The sequence below is a fragment of the Labrus mixtus genome, chromosome 4 (genome assembly GCF_963584025.1).
Source record: "Labrus mixtus chromosome 4, fLabMix1.1, whole genome shotgun sequence".
Lineage (NCBI taxonomy): Eukaryota > Metazoa > Chordata > Actinopteri > Labriformes > Labridae > Labrus > Labrus mixtus.
Window position 1 is genome coordinate 19,406,609 of NC_083615.1, and position 27,946 is coordinate 19,434,554.

The window sequence follows — 27,946 nt, forward strand, 5'->3', positions numbered from 1 at the left end:
AATGCTGCGAGCATGGCTTAAGACATCCTCATCAATTAACCAGATAAAAATACAAAATTTAAAAGCTTTTAAATATCATATTGTACATGAGACAGCTCAAAGACTTGAACACCATCGAGGCTACTCTGGGGTGAATACGTGTTTGGACAGCTGAAGTTCAAGCAAAAAAAAAAGCTCCAATAAAGCAAAAAGAAAGAACCAAAAGTACAAAAAAAAAGCGTGAACAGAGGCACCGTTTATGAACAGACCAGAGTTTGTTAATGCCCCGTACCCAACAAAAAGCCAGAAGTCATGATCAGTTCACCAGACGAAGACAGACCCCAACTGACAGCCACCAAGCCGACGAATAACAGCATCACATTTCAGCCCAGACATGCTCCAGAAAGAAAAGAGATGCACTAAGCTAACTGTGAGGGGATGCCCCCCCCCTCCCCAGAATATGAACTACACTCGATCCTTAATGTCAGAAAGAGGTTTGTATTCCCTCCTAGAAAAATATTGGCAATGTGGGGATAAGTCACATCACAACAAAGAGATGCATACTCTGTTTAATTCCATATTAACATACAAAAAGCTCTCCAGCACTTCTTTGTAATGCAGCAAGCTTGTGCTTTAATCTCAGGATTTGTGGTATTGTCCTTTGAGATCCATCTGAAGGAGAAGGTTCATACGACAAATCCCTCCATTTCAAGGAAATAAAAGTTCCTCTAGTGTTATTGTTTTATAAGCTCTCCTGTCCCGATCTGGGAACTTCCAATTTCTGAAATGGTAGCATCTATATCTTACAACGCCAATGATTTGATCGTTCAATACAGTAAGTGGACTTGTCCCTGCTGAATTTGGATACAACATCATTTTGGCAGTTCAGGATTCAACAAAAAAAAATGTACATAATGCAAAGATCACCACTTCAAAAAGAGGATTCCTTTTTGTGTTGTTAATGCCAGTCCAGCAGGTTCAGGAACAGAAAGCACTTATTCTGAAGACTAGGAAGACCTGAATATCTTTTCCTATAAAAAAGAAACACAGCCCAGATATAGTTGTGTGTTGACATTGCAATATTGCAACTTCACATTTAGTGCTCACAGTTGACACACTTGACTCACGAATGAAAACTCAATCACTACACTTGACCAACACCACTGAAAACATCTGTTAGGCTACCGTGCCTGTTCGACCTCGTCCTTCGTACCTGCTGAACGCAACGCTCAGCGTCTTTTCTGCCTGAGCTCAGGGGAACTGGAAGGGGAGGAGGAGGGGTGAGGGGGCGTTATCTAGGACTACTGGTTGGTTGGGGGGATGTTTGGTTATGGGGGAACTGGAAGAGGGTAAAGTAATCAGTCAATTGGGCAATTGTTGTTGGGGTTCTAGAGGAATGTCAAACTGGATTTTTTGCTGACTGACAAAGATAGGTTTGGTTCTTCCTTTGTACCTGCTAAACATTACACTCAAACTGGACACCAGAAGGTACAGATGTGGGGGGGGGGGGGAGTTATCTAGGACTGTTGTTAAGTAGGGGGATTTTTGGTCATGAGTTAATTGGAAGAAGTCAAAGTAATCAGTCAATTAGGCAAGTGTTGTGGGGGTGCCAGAGAAAGGTCAAACTGGAGAAGGTACGTTTGGGTTTAAGTCACTAGTAGAAGGGTACTGCTGCTGGTCCATAGGAAGGGGGATATTGTTGTGTGATGGGATATTAAAGATATTGGTTTTAAGGTGACCGGATGCTTCAAATTAGGGGTTGATGTATTGGAAAATGGGATTGCTGGTTGTTTAGGACATTTGGTATTTGGTAGACTTGAAGGGCGTAAAGTAGTCAGTTTGTTTAGCGTTCTAGAGAGAGGTCAAACTGGAATGTTTGCTGAATGGAGAAGCTACGTTTGGTTCCTCCTGCATGCCTGCTGAACCCAGCACTCATTGCTTTTCTGTCTGAGATTGGGCACAACAGAAGGGAAGGGAGTTAGGGGAAGGGCGTTATCCAGGACTGTTGGTTGGTAGGGGGATTTTTGGTCATTGGCGAACTGGAAGAGGGCAAAGTAATCGGTCATTTGTGTAGTTGTTGGAGTTCCAGAGGAAGGTTGAACTAGATTGTTTACTGATTGGAGAAAGTTTGTTTGGGTTTAAGTCAATAGTAGAAGAGTGTTGCTATTGGTCCATAGGAGGGAATGTTGTTGTTCTAGTGGGAAGTTAAACTGGACTAGAGAAGGTACATTTGGGTTTACATCACTGGTGGAAGGTTACTGCTATTGGTCCATAGGAAGGGAATGTTGTCGTTTGATGGAATGTTAGACAATGGTTTAATGTTGAAAATGAAGGGTCAGTCTGATGTTAACTGGGATTGCTGGTGGATCAGGGTGTTTGGTCATTGGTAGACTGGGAGATGATCGTCTTTAGGTCATTGGATTAGTTTTATAGTTCCAGAAGGCCATATTGGATTTTTGGCACACTGGGAAATGTAGGTTTGTGATTAGGTCTCTGGGGGAAGGCTTTACGCCCATAAAACCGGATGTCCTGTTGAACAAAGTTTAAGTTATGGTCTAATCTGTAAATCAAGGTCATTGGTACAAAGGCATCCATCAAAGGGTACTGCCGTTAACGGATAGAGGGAATATTTTCTGCTGAAATTGTTTGAGTTGTTGGTTATTAGGATGTTGGAGACACTGGATTAAAGGAGTAAGAATCCTCCAAATGAAGTCCTTGAACCTGAGATTATGGAAAATCTACACCATGATTGTCCTCGAGGAGAGGCTCTCCAAAGTGTGCTCTGGTAAACCAATTTCTAGGATTCATTGCATTTCATTATCTCTCTATTACAGGAAGGGTTCACCTCACTTTCTGGAAAAGGCATTGGGACTGGGGTTGGACCTTTGGTGGATTGGGTGATTAAAGTTTGGGTTTAATGACAACAGGTCAACAGGAAAAGGTATGGTTTTTCTGATGAATGGAGACAGTCCCAGTTGGTTAAAGATAAGGGGAAATTGGGGTTGGGGTGAAGGTGTAGGGTTTAGGGTCATGGGATTGCAGAAGTTCAAGGATGTTTCACATTAAGTTCATTTGGACGAGGGTTTGAACAGGCTCTCTTTTCAGTATGCATACTCTATCACAACACTGCTTCTTAGACAAGTAACCCCTGACAGATGTTTGGTTCTCAGTTTTCCTAGTACCATGTGAACCCATCTCCCCACCCCACATGAGAACACAGGGGCCACTATAACAGGCACACACTGGTGTGATGATGAATTAAATCTCCCTTAGAGCATTCCCACCACTGACGTCTATCACTAATTGGCATGATGACACTGGTGAGTAAGCCTTCCTGTCCCAGCTCAGTGGGCGGAGCAGCCTACTTCTTCCCAGAGTCATGTGACTTGGGCTGTATATCTACCATTGACACAGTCTGACAATACAATGCAAACAAACAACATTTATACAGATTGGCAACTTCAGGGCACCGTGCGGTGCAAGCAAGTCTTTTTTTATATATATGTTTGAATTCCCGCAAGTCAAGAGACAAAGCATTACTTTTTATTGTCCAAACTGCTGACAAGAGCTGGCAAAGAATGCTGGGAGGGTTCTGAGGTTTTGCTGTTGTTGTTGCTGCCGTCACTGTCAGTGATCTCCTCCTGTTTCTTCTCCACCGCTGTCTCTGGAGGGTTGACGGCAGCTATCTTGTTCTCAGAGTTGGTGGTGGCGTTGGTGGTGCAGCCTCCTGTGGGGCTGTGGTCAGGACAGGCAGGTTCGGCCGTACCGTTGGTTGTGGCAACAGTTGCAACCACTAAGGGTGCGGGAATGTCAACAACCGGAACTGTCTCAGTGTCAGGCTTGGCCACAACCTCCGCCTGGAGACCAGTCCCTGTGTCACCCACTGTCCCTGCCCCGACTCCTGCCCCTGCCCCAACACTCGCCACAGCTCCAACCCCTGCCCCGGCTCCAGCCTCCGTCCCTACAGCAGGACTGTTATCTGCTGTTGGGACTGCGCTGTCTTCTAGCGGCGCCGGGCTCTCTGTGTCTCCTCCTGTTGCTCCTGATGTCGGGTTGTTCCCTGCGGCTCCGTGCTCCTCCTGTTTGTCATTTTCATCGGTGTTGCTGCTGGCTGAAGAGATCCCATCTTTTATTTTTTCTGCAGAGTTGTCTCCAGTCGCGGTTTCAGAGCCAGCTGCACTCTCAGCTCTGTCCTGGACTCTGGCACTGATGTCCTTACCGTCTGTCTCTGCCAGAGCTTTGTTGAAATTGAAGGCTTGGATGAGGCGAATCAGGTGTTTTACTTTGTCCAGGGACATCTGCATTTCTTTCTGACGAGCCAGGATGGTGTTTTTGGTCTCCATGCATTTCTGATGGATGAAAAACAACAAGGTTAGGTTCCAGATTCGGCACAGGACACCAAAATATACAAGAAATGACCAAAAACTATTTCTCAAGCTTTATTTAAGTTCCTCTTGAACTGTTGGGGTAAAAAATGTCCAGATAAAATTATTACATGTTAATATAATGTTCAACTTTCACCCAGTAAAATCTTTTCACCAGGCCTGTTCATGAGTATTAGAATGTATAAATGTTTTTACAGTGTCCCACTTGTAACCTTAAAGCAGGGTCACTTCCATGGAGAAATGTGTTTCATGTTTTTTTACCGTTATGGAGTTACTGAGCAGTTTGACTCTCTGCTCCAGCTGCTCTCGCTCCAGCTTCAGTTCTGAACTCCACTTCATCAGTTTCAGTTTCTCCTCTTCTTTAGCTGCAGCAGAGTGAACAAAGTTAATCTCTCGCCGTTGAACTGCGTGATGTTTCTAATAGAACAAAAAAAAAAACTGACGTCACCTTCTTTGTAAGCGATGTAGGAATGAACGATAGCCAGAGTACCGGGCCAGGGAATGGCTTCTTCTTTTTTCAGGATCTGGGGACAGAAGCTCGGAGTTGTCATAAAGGCGGAGACTCAGAAATAAAGATTTAAAGGAGATCAACTTAGCGCCACGCTATGTGTGAGACTGAAAAAGGGACAGGCAATGAAGTGGATGGATGTGAGATGCAGGTATGTGCTGACATAATGAATGAGACAGAAGCACAAAAAAACAATACTGCATCATGTTTATGCTTACAAAGGATTGAACAGTCTTAAAAGTTCAGGACAGATTTACAGTCAAGTAAAGCTACCGGCCCCGCTAACGGACCCTCTCTGGACTGCGGTACCCCCTTTCCCCCTGACTCAGGATCAGTCTCGGCTGCTGCGGTTACCTGATCTTGACATTTTGGACAGATCCACATGCCTTTAGGAATGGTTTTCAGGGGTGGATCCAGGCAGTCCAGGTGATAAACACGAGAACACGTGTCGCACATGAGCAACTGGCCACTGCGTCTGCACACAGTGCAGAAATCCTCATGGATGTCTCCCTGTGAGGAAGAATTGGACCAATCAGTTTCCCTGCCCAACTGAGCCCCACCAACCATCTGAGGAGAGGCGAGGCGGGGGGGAGGAACCGTGATGGGGTTCTGTTTAGTTCACAGCTGGTTTGGTTCTAATGGACATGGTGTGTTAATCTGAGCCCACAGTAGAGCTGATATCTGGAGTTAGAATGTGTTCTGAGTCGTGGTTATTATAAGAGGGCAAACGTGCTGCAGCGGCGAGACGGTTCAAGAAGGAGAAAAGGGCTGCGAAGAAACAGTCAACGGATCCGGGGGGAAAGAGGGAAGTTGATAAGCCGCCATTACTGCGCCGGGACATGTGCATGTTTGAATGAAAGCTGCAGCTCAGCGTTTTCAGTGCTCAGTGTCCGCTTTTTAACCTTGCTGCACTCACGGCGGTCTCAGCTGAAACTCAACTTTTGGTACTTTGCCGTGCTCGTCAATGTCACTTCTCCCTGACCGACCAATCAAAATCAAGAAGGGGCGGGACTTCTGATATTGTCAACAACAGTGGCGGAGGAGAAACTTAATCTGACTCGTCTTTTTCAAAGATTAGCTAGTAAAGTAAATATTAAGCACACGGACCTAGCGACAATGAGCGCGGGTGAGAAGCGCTCTGAAACTGAGGTTCTGTTTCAGCACAAATCAGCTGTCGTATTCGTCTTTAGACAAGCAAAAAAAAAAAAAAAAAAAGCACCGCGAAAATGAAAGAAATGTGCCACAGAAACAAATTCATCAACAGCAAACCTGATGCAAATACACAAACACTGCAAAGTCAACATCTAAGGAGGCGGCCTGAGAGTGTCACTCAGCGCCCCCTGCAGGCTCGGAGTTCTCCTATAGCAGAAGAAGATTTTGTTTATTTTTTCTATCTCTGCATGTGTCGTTCATTTGCAGTGTGGTGTACGGTGGCCCTGAAGGTCAAGTGCAAAAACATTTCACAGAACACAAAATAGATTTCACGCAGATGGCTTAGCGGTTAGGATGTGCCACATCCACAGACTATTTCTCTCATCATTGAGGGGTTTGTAGACAGACACGTTATATTAGTGTTAGAGGAACATGGTGAAGGCCACCGTAGAGTTTACTGTTGAAGTATTTTGTCCGTCTTAATTGAGCAGAGTTTTCTCCTGCAGCACATTTTTTTGATTCATCCTTTGAGTTTTCTAAATGTGCAGCCTGTTTCTCCTCACAAACACCTTTAAGGCCGTCGCAGCACGCTCGCCCCTGTGAGCCACTGAGAGTTATAATTAATGGATGCTGTTCACTTTGTAAGGCTGAATCAAAGTAAAAATCAAGTGATGGCTGATGATTATCACATGGAGACAAACTAATGGACGTGTTGGTGGAGGTCTCGGGGTGTGATGATTGTCAGAGCTACTGGGCCAATAGGAGTGTGTGTGACGGGGCTTCCAACCCTCTGCACTGTCACCGTCTCCCCCATCGTTACTTACATCCCCAGAGCTGGGGCTGGGCAGGGGGAGGGGATGGACGGGGCTGGAGGGGGAGGTCGGGGTGAGGCTGCCCAGCTCCGGGACGCTGCTGTATTTGGGTGGGCGACCTGGGTGAAATGAGACAGACAACAAAGACGGAAAACAAAGAAAAAAAGAAAGATGGAGAGGGGGGAAGAAAGCAAAAACAAACAGTCTGTATGACATACCTTGGAAAGGGAGTCTTCGTTGGCTAGCGTGAGACGGGGGAGCGGTAAGGGAGGAAGAGGAGGAAGAGGAGGAGTCAGAAGCACAGACAGCAGTGTTAGTGCAGGAGACTGGCTCCATGCAAGCTGCAGTCGAGCACTACCACAACCTACTGCAGTCTACACATGGATCAGTGTCAGAGTTTAACACACCTCGCTCACCTGTGCAGGTCGACCTACGACCTGCTGACACCACTGAGGTCAATTCAAAAAGTGTCTTCAGGCTCCTGAGGCGATAAAATCTGACACTGCGAGTTACACACGCTTCATTATGTCACAGAAAAGCTTTGTGGAGTGTAGTAAAGTGTTAAACTTCCTGAAGGAGTCAACAGACGGTTATATGGAAGCGGCAAACTGTCAGTGTTAGTGTTTTTAAAGAGTGAGGTCATTAGAGTCGGTCAAGTTGTTCCCTGGAGTTGTGGTTACGTTGATAAAAAGTCGTTCTGTTCTCGTCTTCAACATTTCAAAGAATAAAGTTTGATAAAGTTCCTCTTTCTGCCATCGGCTCCTTTTATGATCCGTAACTCGAATAATTAAAACAAATAGAGAAACGTTGTGAAGGTTAAAGCGCTGCTGCAGCCTGGGATCGCCTACACTTCCCAGAATGCCTTTCAACAACAAGTCCCAGGCAAGACCATGGGGCTCAACAATGAGGTTCATTTTCTCCAGATGTCAGCAATGATGTCATAACCATCTACAGGTAGACTGACCTCGAGCTACCCGAGTGTGAAAGAACAACGCGGTTTATTCATGATGTCGGGGAAAAGAACTACACTACCCACGATCAGAGTGTCACAGCAACTTCTCTGATTGGTGGAGCTCGTTGTTATGATGGCAATGTTTCCTGTCATATAACTTATTGTATAAACAATCACGTTTCACACTCAGGTAGCTCGTGGTCAGTCTACCTGTGATGGTTATGACATCACGGCTCATAATCAAATCAGCTGTGGAGAAAATGAAAAGGATTTTTACTTCCTGTAGAGCTCAACAGAGACTGACACGTTTTCGGTGGCTCTGGTTCTGGGAGTAAATTTCCCCGTTCAAATCCGCCCTTGATTTTTCATCAGACTGAACTTCAACTTTTTGTGACCTTAAATTTAAAAAAAGGTTTAGAGGACTTTTAAAGGATCTGCAGATGCCCTGAAAGACGCTTCATTTCATAGCTTCCTTCTGCTGTTCATCTGTCCACGTATCCTGATTTCCTCTTTTTTAGTTTACATATTCTAATTTATTTCTTTATTCTCCTGAAAGAGCAGGTGTGAAGGTTTAACCAGATGTTAACATCCTCATCCAGATGTTACTCCACTTAAAAACAACATGAAGGAACGTTCCAGCTCAGGCTGCATGAAGATTCGATCACTCTTAAAAACAAAAAATAAATAAAATGAAACTGAACGATTCTTCCTCTGATGAACGTTTAGATCTCGACTGAGCTGTGAGCTTCACTCGTTCAGTATCTGAAACATGGAGCTGGTCTCCTCCTCTCAGGAAGAATCCAAAGACAGTTCTGGAGCACACCAATCACTTTAACGTTTGGACGACTTCGTCTTCCTCCCGGGCCTTTCAGAGAGGACACGGTGCACGCGACGCTCGCCGCGCAGTGGGGCGCAGAGGGGGGTGCACATGAGCAAAAAGAATCGGCGCACATTGCTATGTGACCAAAACGATAGATCCTGTTTGGACACAGAATATGTTTGAATATGTCCAACATGTAGAATGCTCTGACCTTTCTCCTGCTGAGGAGACGAGCAGTGAAGAAGAAGAGGGCGTGGCTTCACGACATCATCAGACCACGCCAGGAAATGGGAGAGTTTAGACTCGTCCAGGAGCTGCAACTCTATAACGACAGCTTCATGAACACGACACACACGAGCTCTCTCTCCGATGTCCCAGTACGTTTATAAATGAGAGCATTTATTGTGATCTGATCTTCTCTCCTATTGGACGCGCAGAGGTAATGTCACGGAGCGCTGTGCCCAAGTTTAACATTTTTAACTTACCGTAAAATCCGGTGTATAAGACGCACTTTTAATACCTATTTTTTCATCTTAAAAGTTTAAAAACAGGCTGCGTCTTATACACCGGTGCGACCAATATACCAGTATAAAATACTGAAACAAGCGCCATCATTACAGCGGGGCAGCAGGCCCTATCACTGCGACCTGATGCGATTAAAAACCCATCCCCATTCATTGTGTATTGAAAGCTGAGTGCACGCTGTGCTGGGAAAGACGGCGACACAGACCAGGCTGCAGAGGCTTTTTTCACATCTTTTCTTCCTCAAGAGGTCATGATCATGCATTTACAGAAACAGTGGTATATTGTTCTGTAAATAAACATTGTAGAGTTCTCTTTTGATTGAAAGACTCCTATATACCAGCGGAGTCTGTAAGCTAGGAGTCTGTGCCTCACAACTTTCCCTGCAGCAGGCTGAGAGCTCAACTACCGTACTGTAGCTAGTAGCGCAAACTCCCGAACGTGTAAAAAGACGGGACTTTAAGAGCGACACAGCTGCACAGAAACTGCACGTTGTTGACATCGCTGAACACAACATAAATCCTCACGCAGGAAAACAGTTTAACGTTTTTTTTACTGTCAAAGAGACCTTAAAAACAGGGTGCGTCTTATACACCGGTGCGACTTATATTCCGGATTTTAAGGTAAGCACAGCGTGCAACAGCGGCAAACGAGACCTCGCACCGTGTTCAGCTCAGAGACGCTCTCGGACAGCGCAACACAGACGATGAATGTTCTTCACAGCAGCACGCAGAGCACACCGCGTCCCATCTGAAAGGGTCAGAGTCAAACAGTACAGGCACAGATTTTTTAACAGCTAGACTTGGAGAGCAACGACCTCCATTACGGAGCGGCTGGAGCACAAGAGTTTCCTTCTACTGCGAGGCTGGAGGTGATCAAAGTGTCTGTCTCTCCGTCTCTCTGAGTGAGCGAGAGCAAAGTTAAACACCTGCAGGACTAACAGGAGCAGCCTGATCTGAAACCTCAAACCTGAGCTGGATTCAGGTTAAATCTGGATTTAGACATTAAACCTGAGAGAAGCGACAGGAAACAGCAGCAGGAGGAGGAGGAGGAGGAGGAGGAGGAGGAGAGCTGGTGTTACAGCAGGTTATTAGTACACATTAGTGTCTGTCTCTACTGAACTTTAAACAGTGATTTAAAGCCGAGCCTCTGCTGCAGCACCTGTCTAACTGCGTCTCTGCCAGGTGAGTCTGGTCAGTGACCTGTGCATCAGTATTTCATACGGACCTCTCTTCCTGGTCCCCTGGTGCAGAGGGCTGTTCAGGTAACTCACTGCGCTCTTTTTCCTCTGCAACACAAGACAAAGAAAAACAAAGCGTTAATTAGCAGAGGTCACTCTGCACGTTTACACGCACAGAAAGGGCCGGATTTCAGCGCGGTCGCCCAGCGTCACTGAGGCGCGGCGGCCAATCAGCTGCTCCCGATCAGTCAATGAATTCTGACATGTTTGATATTTTGGACGTACGACTGTACACAAGTGAGCAGATCCACGGGGGGATTCCCCGACTCCGGGACGCCCCTCTGACCGATGAAGTCAGCTGTAGAGCGTAGCCTCCTGAGACCTGGGAGGTCAAATCTGTCTGAATGTAGTGTGGCATGTTTGTAGAGCGTGATGTCACAGCTGCCTGTGGTTAATAAATCACCTCCGTAAGAAAAGGTCGATCTCTGTACCGATCCTTTCAGACAATCTGAAACATTTTAAAACTTTCAATCCCAAAAGTGACAGGCTCGATTGTTACTCAAAGTGTCGGTGTGAGTTGTTTGTTTACCTCCGGTTCAAACACGGCGCCGCTGTACACCGGGTTGGCCGTCGTTCTCCTCTTCCTCTCCTGTCGTTTGCTCTGGATCTCTGCAACAAAAACACAGAAACTTGGAACGCTGCAGCAGACTCAGGACATCTAGAAGATCAGAGAGCTCGAACCAATCGCTCACCTTCTAAGTGGTCGTGTGTAACGAGGCCCAGAGACACCATGAAGGCGAGTTTCTGAGGGGGAGAAGAAAAAAACAATTTTAATACCGAGGAGGTCAGAGGTCGTGTGTCAGGCATCATGAGGCTGCTGTACCTCTGGGTTCTCCTTGGGTCTGGGAGGAGGAGCAGGAGGAGACAGCGGGGGAGTGGAGGAGGAGGGGAGGCAGACGACGGCCTTCTGCTCGGCTCCTCCTGATTTAACAGTCTGCTGAGAGGAGACCACAACCACAGCCGTCAGTCAGAGATCAAACTAATGAATGAGCTCGTCCAATCATTGAGCAGGACAGCAGACGCTCAGCAGGTCAAAGAAACCACTCGTAGTCTCACAAATATTATTTATTATTATTATTTATTTATTATTTTAAATAGACGCTGTTTCAGCGCCTCTACAACACCGCTCCCCGTTGGTTTTTGGTTTTACTGATTACTTTTAAAGATCTTCATGACCTTTTCTCCCCGCTACACCTCTGACCTTTCAGTGTTCCCGACTCGGACCGTACGGGTCACAGATCAACAGTCTTCTGTGGCACTAAAAGTGAACCGCTGCACGGTGTGGCTGCTGTTCTGGTCTGTATGAAGCAATGTATGTTGGCGTGTTTCAGCGCCCCGAGATGCTCCGTGAGAGGAGCTGCAGCTACATCAAACACAACTGTTGGGTAAAATATTTACCCGCCATGTGGCATGGAATTTACTCGCCCAACGGACAATCTACCCACATTTGGCGTTTGTTAAAGGGATACTTCACCCATTTGCATGAAGCTTTTTATCATTAGAAACCTGGTAGTATTTTTGAATGGTCGTGCATCCCGCCCTCATTTTCTCCTGAGATGGGAAATCTTTGTATTTGTAAGTCTGAAAAGGAGCTTCCAGTGATGCAAAATGATGATTTTTGCGGCACTGGAAGCTGTTGCCGTTAGCAGGGTGAAACTACAACGCTAGTTCCTCATATTTTCGACCACTGAAGCTACAGACCAATCACAGAGGTGGGTGGGAACTCACTCCCAGAATCGAAACTTGACGTCCGCCATATTGCTTGGAAGCTATGCTAACAGGCTCTATGGAGAAAGCTGATAATGGTGAAAAAACATAAATATAGCTGCGAGACGGCTGCTCGCCGGGAGCCACGGCCGGGCGAGCACAAGACCGGCCTGTCGGCAGCAACCGTCTCGCAGCTATATTGCTATATTGCCGCTGCCGGCCGCTGCCACCTCAGCAGCCGAGACATAACGCCTGCCTGTCGGCAGCGGTGAGGACGAGGAGCTGGGGCCGGGGCCGGCTCGAGCTGGTGCAGACTGGTGGTGTCTGTGCTCTCACTGTTTGTCTATGGACACAGACATAGAGTCTGTTTTCTGCCAGGAATTTCCAAGATCAATTCTGGAAGAAATTTGGGAATCAGTTGAGGAAATGGTCTTATGTGTAAATATGTCTGTAAATGTTTTTATTACTATATTTCTACTGCTATATTGTATATTTTGGAGAAACTGTATCGATCGAATTTCCCTCTGGGATTAATAAAGTATTTCTGATTCTGAAATAGAGGACCTTAGTGGGAGTGGCCTGCGGTGCTGTGCATTCTGGGATTTGGTGTCTTTCATCAACATGAGCAAAAAAGACACTTTCTGCCTTTTCTCGGTCAGAAGGCACCAACTTCAAAATGTATTTCACATTTCTACTACATATATGACCCAATGTCAATACAGATTCATGTTTCAACGGGTGAAGTATCCCTTTAAGTTTGGACGCTAGTCATAATTCAGAGCTGTAACTAAAATTTTGATTCTGTTTTTTTTCACTCATGGCCATAAATCTTTTGTGAGGTTTCCTGATTAACAGTCCTGTTGAAGAAGTTTTGTCACAAACATTGTGAAAGTAGCGTCCTGACAGAGAATCCTTCAGCGAGAGGAATCGTCTACGCTCAGAGATCGGAGACATTAAAATAAGAAGACGGAAACTTTTACTGTCTGTAAGGACCGCCTCCTCTTACCTTGGGCTCAGTGTTCAGGCTGCTGATCTGGATCGGCTGGGCGGGAGTCGGGGTCAGGATGGGGGTGGGTGTGGGTGCCTGGGCGGGGCTGGCGAGGCGTGCGGGGCTAGAGGAGACGGGCGTGGTGATGACGATGCCGGTCAGCGGCGTGGAGCCGGTCTTGCTGCACGGCTGTCCGTTCACGATGCGGACCTGGTGGATTGGAGCGGCCGAGGACAGCGAGGACGTCAGCTTGGTGGTCAACATGACGGGCCTCTGGAGCAGCTGGGGGGCCGCCATCATGGGAGGGGGAGGGGCCGGGGCGATGGGGATGTTGGTGGGTGTGGCCAGCTTTGGCCTTACCTGGTAACAAATACAGCCAATCAGAAAAAGACACGGAAATGACCGGACACTGACTGGTAACACCGCTGTGGAGCTCTGCCTCACACCGCCAGTCTAATGGTGAGGATGATTTTACAGCCACTACATACTATGAGCCGTCTCGTGACCTCACATCCTCAGGTGGAGCCCTGCTGCTCGTTCCAAAGTCAAGGCTCAAATCTAAAGGAGACCGAGCTTTCGCTGTCAGGGCTCCTCGACCTTGGAACGACCTCCCCTGAGGAGATTAGACGAGCAGAGTCACAGTGACGTCGTCTTTTTAAACGATGTTTTATTTTGTACTTCCATTACACATTTTATTTCTCTTAACCCCTTGATCCATCACTCGTCCTCTAACCCCGGGGTTACCAGACTTTTCCGCCTGCGACCCCAAGTAGCGCTGGTGACTCTGAATTGTCCGTAGGTGTGAATGTGAGTGTGGCTGGTTGTCTGCCAATGACAGGGCTGACATGATTGGCTGGTGAACAGTCCAGGGTGTAACCCCTTCTCTCGCCCAATAACAGCTGGGATTGGCTAAAGCCCCCCCACGACCCTGAATGGAAAGAGTCAGCAGTTAACCTAATGAGCATGTCTTTGGACTGTGGGAGGAAGCCGGAGTACCTGGAGAGAACCCACACATGCACGGTGAGAACATACAAACTCCACACAGAGAGGCTCCCGAAGGACGGGGATTCAAACCAGGAACCTCCTCACTGTGAGGGGACAGCCCTAACCACCATCCCCGCCCCCCCCCCCCGTGCAGCCCAAGGTGCTAAATCAATAAAGTTATGATAATAAACTCATCCTGATGTGGTCTGAGCTCAGGCTGACCTTAAATAAGCAGATCTGTTTTCTTTTCTCTTTAAAAACAACGTGAAGAAGAAACGCTGTTCTGTTAGAATATAAGCGTGATAAATGTTGTCACAGCGACAGGAAGTTCCTTTTATTTCTGCAGATTTATGGCGTTCCAGCAGTGACCCAAGTAAAGAAGCAGTCAGAGCTCCCAGTGGTGTCACGCAGCACAGATAAAAAACATCAGTTTCACTGAAAGGGTTAAAAACACATCGACAGCCAGGAACACAAAAAAACACGAAGCTGCAGGAAGACAAGCTCTCAGCACAAAAGGTAAACACACACACACACACTCGCAGGCAGGAAACCTCGAAACAACCCGGTCACAGGTCAGTCGGAAAATTAAAAAACAACAACGAGAGGAGAGAATGAGTAAAGGCAGCACACAGCAAACAATGTTTTAGTGCCACGGAGCAAGGCATGAGTGCTTGCTTTGGTGCACTGCTGCCCCCTGCTGGACATCTGAGAGGGGGAGGGGGGGGGGGGGGGTTAGGGTTTGGAGGCGGGTCTTACAGGGACGCACCTGTGGCTGAAAGGTGGGTCGAGGCGTCAGTCTAGGAGGAGGGACAAAGTGAGGAACTTTGATTGGCTGGGCGGAGGTGGCGGTGGCCTGCACCTGAGACAAAACCACAGCAGATGTGGATCTGTGCTGCTCACATGTCAGCTGTTCATTTATACTGCTGTGAAGGCGCCATGTTTACGCCGCCATGACGCCTCGCCTTCAGGATGAATGTCACGCAGGATGAAGTGACCTCACCTCTGTGCCAAGATCGCATGCACCTCACGACGTCAAATGCTGCGGTTTGCATCGACCCTTAATGTTCCTCTGCAGACACGTCAGAGTCAAACAGCGTCTTCTACCGAGGACACTTCCGAGGTCATTATCGTCTGACCTCAGAAATAAGACTTACTGTTTTAAAACTGCTCCGTGAGGTGAATGCAATTCTCAGCGGGCATTCGTTTCCCCGCACAACGCCGGCTTGGATGGTCGTAAGAGAGGCGTTACAGGGGCGAGGAGAGGTTGCTGTAAGAGGGCGTAGTCAGGGGCTGGAAGGCTCAGTGTGTGTGTGCTGGACAATAAATCAAATTTCAATCACGATTTTGTTTTCCCACAATTGTGAAAACGAGATCAAAACGATGGCCGTGCTGCACGCCGCGTTGCGCTCGTTTTGATCAAAGGCTTTGTCATGTGTGGTAAATGTTTATGTGTGTTTTTTATTCACGCCGTCACGCTGACATATTTCCCGACACTTTGCTTTTACTCCAACGTGTGTGTGCTGCTCTTTGACAGACATGATTCCTTTATCAAGAGATTCTTCTGTTGCCTAAAGGCCACCATGCACATCCCCGCCTGACGCACACCCCCGCCTGACGCACCCCCCGCCTGACGCACACCCCCGCCTGATTGCACTCTGTCCATGTGCTCAGACATTCCCTTCACGTGGAGCGGGGTCACTTTTTAAAAACGTCTAAAAACCTCAGAATGCAGACTTCAAAACCCCCGCTCTGCTCCTCGGCTCTACAGATCAAAACACAAACTGCACAATCTGTCAGGTTAAAGGAGCGTAATGACAGAGACCGGACAGTAGGGGGGGGGGGATTGGAGGGTCTTACCACGATGGCGTTCTTGGATAGTCGCACGGGCTCCGAGCTCTGATTGGTCAACTTGCCGGCCACCTGCAGGTTGATGGGGCTGTTCTGCAATTCAGGTTTGGTGATAGCTGTGGTTACCATAGCGACAGTGGGCTGGCGTTGTGGCAGGACAGAGCCTGGTAGGGCTGGCGTGGCGGCAGCTTTCAGCACCAGAGGTAGAGTCTTCGTGGTGAGGACCGGGGTGACCGTCAGTGTCTGTTGACGGAGAGATGAACCAATGAGACGGAGCTGAGGGAGGGAGGACCTAACTGATGATTATGGTACTAAAAACTGTGATTTTATGATGAGTGTGTCCCACCTGCTGCAGTCCTCCAGGTATCTGCTGGCTCTGCAGCAGGTTGGCCGGCTTAATGTCGCCACCTACTGGAGGAGTTTGGACGTGCAGCTGCAGCTTCGTCTCTGGTTCCTGCTTCACCAAAAGCTCCTTCCTCAGCTGCTCCACCACCTTTTTCTGCAGGAGAAGAAGAAGAGAGGAGGAGGAAGAGGAGAGGAGAAGTTTCAAGGTCTGGTGTCATGAAAACCTTACAGCACCAACATGTAAACATAAGATCAAGTGTTTTTTATTCCAATCAGAACTTTTTTATGTTGCCGAGTTTAAAGATGTTCATTCAGGGAAAAATAATAAAAAATAAATAAGAGGCAGAGTCTTTGAGGTTGCAGAACATCCGCTCTCTGATGTTACTGCACACACAACCTCTCTCTCTCTACACACACACACATGGATCTACATGACACCATTCACTTTCAACAGACAACCGATAACTGACACACTCCTGACATCTGTGCTCTGCTCTGATTGGCTCCTTCTCCAGCTGATTAACCCAGAAATAAATAAAATAAATAAGCAGAGTGCACATTGTTGTGTCGAGAACAGACGAAGGAATTCACAAGCGAAGATAAAGCCCATCTGTTGCTTAGTAACGCCCGACTCTGAGGCAGGAAGTTAATGCAGCGTCACACACTCATACAGGGTCCTGAGGAGAGGGGGGGGTGAGCGAGAGAGGGGGTCGAGAGAGGGGAGGGGGGAGAGGGAGAGAGCAAGCACACACTCATACAGGGTCCTGAGGAGAGAGAGGGGGAGAGACAGAGAGACAGAGAGAGAGAGAGGGGAGGGGGGAGAGGGAGAGAGCGAGCACACACTCATACAGCGTCCTGAGGAGGGCGAGCAGACGTAGCAGCGTCCCGCTCTCCTCTCAGAGAGCAGTTTGACCTGCAGTTAATAACGTGCAGCGCTCTCTATCTGCTGCAGGGCGCCGTTTTATCACACAGGATTAGACTGCACACTCCCTCGCCGCTTTTATCAACTCATGTTTTAAAAGGATCCGTCCGCACACATCACAAAAAACATGTCCTTCTTATTTAACCTGCTCTAATCTCGTTATGCACACACTTTGTGTGTCACCAAACAGAGGAACTGAAACGCCACAAGGACAATAACAATGATAATAAACGGACAGCCGTTAGCAACTACCACCATCACTTCATAAAGGTTTAAAGGAGCAGTATGTAACTCTGACACCTAGTGTTTAAAATGGGTACTGCAGTCTAAATTCTAAACATTGTAGAGAGCCGTCTCCCCCCCTCCTCTCTAGAGTGGACGCTCACGCAGGTTGCTGAAGCTTCAGTGTTTAGCCAGCTCTGCATCGGTCTGTAAACCTTTCTGCGTTCTAACCTCTCTCCATTGTACCCCTGAAGCGTGTTGTTGTAAACATCAGCAGACTGACAGTTAGAGAAGTGCACAGGTGATTGTCTTGAAACATAAATCCAGCTGCCTCCGTGTTCATAATCATATCGTTCTTATTCTACCTCCAGTTCTTCCTCAGCCTGCGATCATCTCTCAGGAGCATGTTCAAGGTGTTTCATGGGGCCACATGAAAGCAAACGCAGGCGGATAAAAATAGGAGGCATTAAAAATAAAGACAGATGGGTTTAAACAAACTGAGCGGACGTCTCGATACAAGCAAACATATTTAACTGGTTAGGACAAATATCTCCTTTAAATCCATCACTACCCTCTGAAACAGCGGGGATGACGTGGGAATCGTAAACTTTAATATTCTAACATGAAACAGGAAAACAGAACAGCTACACGGCGACGGTCACACCTACACATTCACACTGATGGTAGAGGCTGCTGTGTAAAGAGTCCATCAGTATTAACTCATCCATTCATACACCGCCAACAAAGCAGTGGGAGCAACTTGGGGTTAAGTGTCCGATGTCACATCGGACATGTAGCTGCAGGAGCTGGAGATCGAACCCTCGACCTTCCAGGTTAGAGACGACCGACTCTACCACTGAGCCACAGCCGCCAAGTGAGAAGTGATGCCTTTAAGGTGAGTGTATAAAATAGGAATGATTATAAAAACCTCTCAGAGAATAAACCGTGAACCTGAGAGACAATGTGTGTGTGTGTGTTCGTGCGTGTGCGTGAGTGTGTGTGCCTGTGTGTATGTGCATATGTGTGTGTGTGAATGTGTTTGTGTGTGTGTGTGTGTGTGCGTGTGGCGTGTGTGTGTGTTATCTGTACCTGCTTCTCGCTGAGTGCTGTGATCTTGGCTTGTAGTTCGTGGAGCTGCTTCTTTAGATCTGCGTTCTGAAAACGGAAAGGAGACGGTCCAAGGTTAAACTCCTCAAGAACTTTGTCTCCTCTGCTTTTATAAATAAAGTTTATAAATAAAGTTTAATGAACATGATGCTCGGCTCTGCAGTGACAGAAACGTGACGATGGTTTACCTGAGGGTCCTGCTTCATCTGGGCAACCAGTTTCTGCAGAACACAAGAGACAAAAATCAAAATCATCACAGAGACACCTGCTGGTCAAAGGCAGAAAACTACAACCACAGTGAGACATTTAACTGACCTGCATGTATTTATGTATTCACATCTCTAAATCATCATGAAGGAAACATGCTATGTTGAAGTGCTGGCTTCTCTGACAACAATGCAGCAGCCAGTATGTCCTCCTTTTAACTATAGATTCTGGTCCTGAATGCTCTGGATTTGTTTGGACCAGAGAAGGTAGGCGCTTTTAAGGCACCCCCACACGGCCGTTTTGGACGCCCCTCTGTTTGCCAGATATGAGAGCAGTTATCAGGTCAAACCAACAGGTGTTGCAGCGATGGAAGCAGGCAAGAGAACTGGTTCAGATAGAAGTGATTGTACCCGACCTAAAAAGCCTCTGCATGTTTCTAATAAGCTCCATGAGCAGAAACGTGCTCAAACTAGGATCAATATTGGAGATGCTTTTAAAAAATGGAGAGAGGTTAGAATGCAGAAAGGTTTACAGACCGATACAGATCTGGTTAGAATTCATACTTAACAGGTGCTGCCGTTGTTCTGACCTCCTCTAACTAACCTCACTAAATAACTCAGAGTGCAGGAGTACCTGATGGATCTGGATCTCCACCTTCAGGGCCTCCTGTAACGTCTGTAATTCCATCATGGATCCAGTCAGTCTGCCAGCCGATCGATCAGCCTGCGCACACGCACACACACACACACACACACACACACACACACACACACACACACACACACACACACACACACACACACACACACACACACACACACACACACACACACACACACACACACACACACACACACACACACACACACACACACACACACACACACACACACACACACACACACACACACACACACACACACACACACACACACACACACACACACACACACACACACACACACACACACACACACACACACGCTCTTAAAACAGCCAGTTCAACAGTAACCAGCAGCACCCTTCTGTTGTCATAGCAACGCGAGGTACAGCCATATAAGGAGGTCCTGTGTGACGCTGCTGCGTTCATGTCAAGGTCAAACAAGGTCACCGGAAGTGTCAGCCCTGCTGCCCAAGAGAACATTGCTAACAAACAGATTAACAATCATTATTATTATTATTGTTATTATTATTATTATTATTAATAATGATTCATGTGGTTTACCTGAACACCGTCTCCAGTAGGAAAACCATCCACCTGAAGCATTAAAGTGCCGCTGAAAAAGAGAAAAAAAACATCTCATTCAACAACTTTAAAGGTGCAGTGTGTAATTTCTGCCACCAGGGGGCTTCTCAATCATAACAATAACAAACAATGATGTTAATTATCAAGTTATAAAGTTCTGTGCTGATCTTTATTAACCCTTAACTGGCTCCTGTATCTGGGGGGATTCAGACATTTGACAGGCTGTGTGGTGGGGGGGCAATAAGTGGGTGCTCTTAAAATCATCAGAAACCACAGACTGTGACAGTCGTCACAAACCGTGACAAACCGTTACACCGCGCCCACCTGTCAATCAGGTCAGCTACACGCCTTATTGTGAATAACTCTTATCCTTCATCAAATCGAAACTGATGAGTCATCAAAACATTCACCCCCTGTACAGTGTGTGTCGAATGAGACATGAGCTAATCAGACCTATTTGTTTTTTTGAATCAGGCTGTAAACATGTTCATCTCTGCTGTAAAAACAGGCTTTTTAGAATGGGTGTGTAAGGGTTAAATTTTAAGAATTAAAACCATTTAGTTGCTGTTGCCTAATCTAAGCACCGAAGAAAACAGCTGAGGGGAACATTCAGTTTCTTCTACAGAAACAGACACTGCCCCGCCCCCTCACCACCGCCCAGGTACAGCGGGAGATACTTTTTTTTGCGTGTTACCGTAACAATCAAACTTCAACATTAAATCTAAACTAACTTTGTGAAAGTTTGAGTGTATCATAACACAGGACTCACCGCCTGGCTGTGGGACTGGACTCCACCCCTCTGTGCTGCCCTGAAACACACAACAAACACACACGATTACAAAACCCTCCTGTGGAAACAGTACACCATCAGAAACTTTAAGCCCCGTGTCCACCTGGTGTTTCTCTGAGCGCCAGCGTCTTTTTTCACTTTATTTTAGTAAAACGTTCTCAGCAGCAGGCGGCGACTGGAGAAAAAGCTCAGCTTCCAGCGTTCAGAAAAGGGCTGTTGACGTCACCGCCGCTCTTTTCCAAATGTTTGATATCCCGGTAGTTTTTCCGCCTACAGATCGTGTCTTGTACCCACATCCTCCTCGCTCCGTGTCTGATCAAGAAATAAATGATCTCAAATATAAAACATTCAGTAAAAAGTAACGGAGCAGTGTCGGTCATACAGCGGCCGTTGTCAACAGACTGTTGTCATAGCAACAGGACGGACGTGCAGCGCATTTCTTCTCCGTGTACAAACGCGCCGTGTAAGCGATCCCGAGCACACAGCCAGCGATTTTCTGCCCGGCAAAAAACGCTAGGTGGACACGGTCACAACACAAAATTCAGTGCTGCCAGCTTCTAACGCTCACTTCCAGCACATGATGTTCGATCAACACACAAAAGTTCTAAACATGGCGTCTGATGTCAGGCCGTTAGTTCATCTAAAATACCTTCATAAATGGTTTTAATGTAAACATCATTTTATTCTTTCTGTTATACTTTAAACCCCAAACCTTTATTAAACTTTTTTGTGATTTTTTTGTTTGTTTTTTTAACCTCCTTGAGTTGATTTTTACGTTCCTAGAATCAGAGCATGAAGGGGATGTGAGCGCTGTTATTTCCATGTTTTCTGATGAACCTTGAATGCATCTCTCTCAGGAGCCTCTGACTTCCCGGGTCAATCGCCATGTTGAGTAAATAAAAACAAGGTCTTATAAAGACTCGTAAAGTAAATTCCACCACCAGGGGGCGCTCAGTCAAAACAATAACAAAAGATGAAAAAGGCTGGCGGGAAATCATGGGAGTGATTCTCTCTGCTACTCCTTTCAACCCGAGATGAAACGATCTCCGAGTTGACCGTAGTCATGACGACCGGGTGAAACCGACCTGAGGAAGAGAATATGTTTACAGACGAGCTAATGTATCATTTACATGAGGTTTTTATCACAGCAGCTCATACAGCAACAGTATGGCAGCTTTCACCAGCAAGCTCACGCTTCCTTATGCAGCGGCCTTTCTAGTAACACCTGCTGTTTCCACGGCAACCATAAACATGTTGTGTCTGTCATGGCGGTCGCACGAAAAGGCACGTTCCGTTACAACTCTAAAATGAGGGATTTCTCTGTCTTTGATAAATGTTATATTTTATGCTTTCCCTGCTTGTTGTAATTCATATAGCACCCTCTGCTGGTGACAGAACACTGCTAGTGTAATACAATGAAACTCAAATTATATGCTGTTTGGCTGGTGAATAAATCTCATAATATCTTCGATAAAATTAGCCGATAGTGATACTCACTCGATATGCTAATATTATCGGCCACAATTTATCAGTCAGGTTCTACTTAAAAGTGCAGATACTTTATTATTAAATGTGAGATTTGAGAGCAGCTTAAAGCTACAGCTGTCACGTAAAGTTATTAAAAAGTTCAGTTATTGTCTCAGAGATGTATCAGGCAGTATAAAGCAGTAAAAACGTATAAATACTCCAAGTAAGAAAAGACTGAGGTCATAAACACCAGAACGAGCCACTGAAACAGAACCGTTTAAAAAAAAAAAAAAAAAAAGAGAGACAACATTTTGATAACCATCCTGCACAGAGATCCATAAAAACGACTAAAAACACGGTAGTGTACATGTCAGGCCAGTAGGTGGCGGTGTGACTTTGTAGTGAAACACAAGCATGCTCACATACTCTTACTTCAGCAGAGCGGTGAGGTGTAAACACAGACACATGAACGTTCAGTGGACGGACGATGAGGTTGGATTCTTACCCTAAAGTAAACCTAAACTACAAAGAGAGTAAAGTTCAGTGAGCAGCACAAACTGAACTCAGGAGTCTGCCATTGCTGTTATAGTACGCCAACTGGCTTATGACTATTTACTGGAAGTGTACTGAGCATGTGCGTAAAGTATTATTTTAAAGTACACTTGTATTATCATCTTGTAGTTAAAGTACCCTATGAAGTACACAAGTATTATCAGCTTGCAGTTAAAGTACCCTATGAAGTACACAAGTATTATCATCTTGTAGTTTAAGTATCCTATGATACAGTACACAAGTGTTATCATCTTGTAGTTAAATTACCCTATGAAGTACACAAGATTCATCATCTTGTAGTTCAAGTATCCTATGAAGTACACAAGTATCATCTTGTAGTTTGAGTACCCTATGAAGTAAACAAGTATGATCAGCTTGCAGTTAAAGTACCCTATACAGTACACAAGTATTATCATCTTGTAGTTTGAGTATCCTATAAAGGAAACAAGTATCATCATCTTGTAGTAAAAGTGCCCTATACAGTACACAAGTATTATCATCTTGTAGTTTGAGTATCCTATAAAGGAAACAAGTATCATCATCTTGTAGTAAAAGTGCCCTATGCAGTAAACAGTTATCATCTTGTTTTAGTTGAAGTGCCCTATAAAGCACACAAGTATTATCATCTTGTAGTTTGAGTATCCTATAAAGGAAACAAGTATCATCATCTTGTAGTAAAAGTGCCCTATGCAGTAAACAATTATCATCTTGTTGTAGTTAAAGTGCCCTATAAAGCACACAAGTATTATCATCTTGTAGTAAAAGTGCTCTATGCAGTAAACAATTATCATCTCGTTTAGTTTAAGTGCCATATAAAGTAAACAAGTATCATCATCTTGTAGTTAAAGTACCCTATGATACAGTACACAAGTGTTATTTTGTAGTTTAAGTATCCTATGATACTGTACACAAGTGTTATCATCTTGTAGTTAAATTACCCTATGAAGTACACAAATATCATCTTGTAGTTCAAGTATCCTATGAAGTACACAATATTCATCATCTTGTAGTTAAAGTACCATATGAAGTACACAAGTATCATCATCTTGTAGTTTGAGTATCCTATAAAGGAAACAAGTATCATCAGCTTGCAGTTAACGTACCCTATACAGTACACAAGTATTATCATCTTGTAGTTTGAGTATCCTATAAAGGAAACAAGTATCATCATCTTGTAGTAAAAGTGCCCTATACAGTACACAAGTATTATCATCTTGTAGTTTGAGTATCCTATAAAGGAAACAAGTATCATCATCTTGTAGTAAAAGTGCCCTATACAGTAAACAATTATCATCTTGTTGTAGTTAAAGTGCCCTATAAAGCACACAAGTATTATCATCTTGTAGTAAAAGTGCCCTATACAGTAAACAATTATCATCTTGTTGTAGTTAAAGTGCCCTATAAAGCACACAAGTATTATCATCTTGTAGTAAAAGTGCCCTATGCAGTAAACAATTATCATCTTTTTGTAGTTAAAGTGTCCTATAAAGCACACAAGTATTATCATCTTGCAGTTAAGGTGCCCTATACAGTACACAAGTTTTATCATCTCGTTTAGTTTAAGTGCCATATAAAGTAAACAAGTATCATCATCTTGTAGTTAAAGTACCCTATAAAGTAAACAAGTATCATCATCTTGTAGTTTAAGAATGCTACAAAGTACACAAGTATCATCATCTTGTAGTTTGAGTATCCTATAAAGGAAACAAGTATCATCAGCTTGCAGTTAACGTACCCTATACAGTACACAAGTATTATCATCTTGTAGCTTGAGTATCCTATAAAGGAAACAAGTATCATCATCTTGTAGTAAAAGTGCCCTATACAGTACACAAGTATTATCATCTTGTAGTTTGAGTATCCTATAAAGGAAACAAGTATCATCATCTTGTAGTAAAAGTGCCCTATACAGTAAACAATTATCATCTTGTTGTAGTTAAAGTGCCCTATAAAGCACACAAGTATTATCATCTTGTAGTAAAAGTGCCCTATACAGTAAACAATTATCATCATGTTGTAGTTAAAGTGTCCTATAAAGCACACAAGTATTATCATCTTGCAGTTAAGGTGCCCTATACAGTACACAAGTTTTATCATCTCGTTTAGTTTAAGTGCCATATAAAGTAAACAAGTATCATCATCTTGTAGTTAAAGTACCCTATAAAGTAAACAAGTATCATCATCTTGTAGTTTAAGAATGCTACAAAGTACACAAGTATCATCATCTTGTAGTTAAAGTACCCTATTGAGTACACAATTATTATCATCTTATTATAGTTTAAGTATCCTATAAAGCAGGGGTGGGCAACTGGCGGCCCAGGGGCCACATGCGGCCCCCATCAACCCTCAATGTGGCCCTCAGTTCAATTTTGACATATCAAATAATTGGAATCATGAAGAAAACATGACAAAATCTGCCATGAAATCATGAAAATCAGAAGTATGTCCATAATAATATTTGATCACTGGTATATGTTGAGTTAAATTTGAGACATAATTGATTTCAATCGTTTTTGGAAACTACAATTTGGCCCCCTGGCAGTGAGAGTTAAATGAATGTGGCCCTTGCTGTGACCAAAGTTGCCCATCCCTGCTATAAAGTATACAAGTATTATCATCTTGCAGTTAAAGTACTAAAGTACTCTCATCTTGTTGTAGTATCCTATAAAGTATAACAAGTACTATCATTTTGTTGTAGTTTAAGTATCCTATAAAGTATAACAAGTACTCTCATCTTGTTGTAGTTTAAGTATCCTATAAAGTATAACAGGTACTCTCATTTTGTTGTAGTTTAAGTATCCTATAAAGTATAACAAGTACTATCATTTTGTTGTAGTTTAAGTATCCTATAAAGTATAACAAGTACTATCATCTTGTTGTAGTTTAAGTATCCTATAAAGTATAACAGGCACTCTCATTTTGTTGTAGTTTAAGTATCCTATAAAGTATAACAAGTACTATCATTTTGTTGTAGTTTAAGTATCCTGTAAAGTATAACAAGTACTATCATCTTGTTGTAGTTTAAGTATCCTATAAAGTATAACAAGTACTCTCATCTTGTTGTAGTTTAAGTATCCTATAAAGTATAACAAGTACTATCATTTTGTTGTAGTTTAAGTATCCTATAAAGTATAACAAGTACTCTCATCTTGTTGTAGTTTAAGTATCCTATAAAGTATAACAGGTACTCTCATTTTGTTGTAGTTTAAGTATCCTATAAAGTACAACAGGTACTCTCATCTTGTAGTTTAAGTATCCTATGAAGTATAACAAGAACTCTCATCTTGTTGTAGTTTAAGTATCCTATAAAGTATAACAAGTACTCTCATCTTGCTGTAGTTTAAGTATAATAAGTACTCTCATCTTGTTGTAGTTTAAGTATCCTATAAAGTATAACAAGTACTCTCATCTTGTTGTAGTTTAAGTATCCTATAAAGTATAACAAGTACTCTCATCTTGTTGTAGTTTAAGTATCCTATAAAGTATAACAAGTACTCTCATCTTGTTGTAGTTTAAGTATCCTATAAAGTATAACAAGTACTCTCATCTTGTTGTAGTTTAAGTATCCTATAAAGTATAACAAGTACTCTCATCTTGCTGTAGTTTAAGTATCCTATAAAGTATAACAAGTACTCTCATCTTGTAGTAGTTTAAGTATCCTATAAAGTATAACAAGTACTCTCATCTTGCTGTAGTTTAAGTATCCTATAGTGTAGTTAAAAGTGTTCTATTTTCCACTTGGATGTAGTGAAGTGAAAGTATAAAGTTGCAGTAAACCAACATTGTCGTCGTCAACAACAACAACAACAAGTACTCATTACAGCAGTTGTGTAAAAAGAACTTTCCATCAGCTCCTCTATGATAAAAAAACAAAAACAAAACAGAGAAAGCGAGTAAAGCTGCAGTGATGTAAACAGGTTACGTGATGCCTGACCTCTGTGACAAACTCCGTGTGTCCCTGATGAGGATGATGAAGATGGGGTGTATTAGAAGATAAACGTACTCTTAATAAAAGCAGTAGTAGCCCGGAGCCCCTGTGCCCCCGCGGCCCGGCTCTGAGCACACGCTGCCGGTTAATTGGAGTAATTGCTCCCTGGGTGGGACATGAAGTTGTCTGGATAAACTTCCATCAGCATCACATGCCGTCGCAGAGGCCCCGAAACAGGGAGAAACTGAGCTAAAATGGAGGTTTTCAGAGAGGAGAGCCGTTAAGAGCTTCGGCTGCGGGAGTTGAAATACCTAAAAGTGTTTTTTTGTTTCGGCGCTGAAATAAATGTTTTATAACCGTCTTATTGAGCCACCATGGCGGGGTGGATGTTCAATCTCTCCTTTTAAATACATCGCAGTTGCCTGTGTTGGTGGTGGTGGGGGGGAAATCACAGTTAACGGGCTCTTGAGTGTTTTTTTCTCACTGTTGCTAAAATCATCAAAGCGAGCCTCACACATCCGACATTGCTCCGCGTAACGCTGAGAAATGTTACCCTGAGAACAAGTGGATAACGTTAGCTGTAGCGGCTAATGCTAACTATCCTGTTAGCTCGCTTCGGCTAACGCTCCCAGCCACGCTGATAACTTACATCAAAGATCAATAATAACGTCGTCGGCGGCGATGTGAAAGAAGAACAGAGTGAATAAAAATAAAATCGCTCAGGAATAGTCCCAAAAGACGCCATCTTTTTCTAATTTGTGACACCGAGCAGCAGGCGTTGGTGGGTCTAAGTTATCTCGGCCCCTTGTCCTCCAGAATATCAACTCCTAGAATAAGAAACACAGCAGCTAAACACACAGAAACACGGGGAGCAGAGATGAACACAACACCGGCTGCCAGCTCACACACCTGCCCGCTAACACACACAGACACACGGATACAGCCCGCGAGGCCAGCACAGGTGAAGTTTGACAAACAGAGAAAATTAAAGTTATGAAATTAAAAAAGCCCAATGTGCACTTACTCAGCAGCAGTCCTCCTCTAGATTAATTAAATATATATCTATAAGAAGCCGATCCACGATGGAATAACAGCAGATAAACAGTCCGTCTCACTGCTTCCCGCGGAGCTTTATTTTGTTACTGTATTTTATATTTAGTTTTAGTAAATTTGTGTAAAAACAGAGAAACTGAAGCTACAAAACAAGAAGAACTCTTCTTCAATCTCATTCAGCTCAGCCTCAGCACAGCACAGATCCCTGCG

At 44.5% G+C, this 27,946-nt stretch overlaps 1 protein-coding gene across 2 annotated transcripts; it reads right to left on the bottom strand.

Annotated features, from left to right (window-relative positions):
* Positions 1 to 222: 222 nt before the first annotated feature.
* On the bottom strand, positions 223 to 27,914 carry phf21ab (PHD finger protein 21Ab). 2 transcript variants are annotated; one of them, XM_061036204.1, is made up of 19 exons: positions 20,840 to 20,858; positions 20,716 to 20,755; positions 19,926 to 19,977; positions 19,334 to 19,423; positions 18,682 to 18,714; positions 18,476 to 18,541; positions 16,244 to 16,396; positions 15,907 to 16,140; positions 14,816 to 14,908; positions 13,084 to 13,425; positions 11,194 to 11,304; positions 11,063 to 11,114; positions 10,900 to 10,979; positions 10,358 to 10,418; positions 6,849 to 6,955; positions 5,227 to 5,382; positions 4,813 to 4,888; positions 4,626 to 4,729; positions 223 to 4,328 (listed from the first exon to the last, which is right to left on the bottom strand). In XM_061036204.1, the coding sequence occupies exons 3-19, from the start codon at positions 19,965 to 19,967 to the stop codon at positions 3,516 to 3,518; spliced, it is 2,613 nt and encodes an 870-aa protein (XP_060892187.1). In that variant the 5' UTR covers positions 19,968 to 19,977; positions 20,716 to 20,755; positions 20,840 to 20,858; the 3' UTR covers positions 223 to 3,515. The 2 variants fall into 2 exon arrangements, with proteins under 2 accessions (XP_060892187.1, XP_060892186.1); XM_061036203.1 differs by lacking the exons at positions 14,816 to 14,908; positions 20,840 to 20,858 and adding an exon at positions 27,708 to 27,914 and having other exon boundaries at positions 11,194 to 11,307.
* Positions 27,915 to 27,946: the final 32 nt, after the last annotated feature.

Excerpts from the sequence above, each read along its gene's own strand:
- phf21ab (XM_061036204.1), bottom strand. The coding sequence starts at position 19,967 with ATGCTTCAGGTGGATGGTTTTCCTACTGGAGACGGTGTTCAG. Across the intron at positions 14,909-15,906 it reads TATCCAAGAACGCCATCGTG|GTGCAGGCCACCGCCACCTC; the intron begins GTAAGACCCTCC and ends GTTTTGTCTCAG. Across the intron at positions 6,956-10,357 it reads CCAGGGGACCAGGAAGAGAG|GTCGCCCACCCAAATACAGC; the intron begins GTCCGTATGAAA and ends CATTTCACCCAG.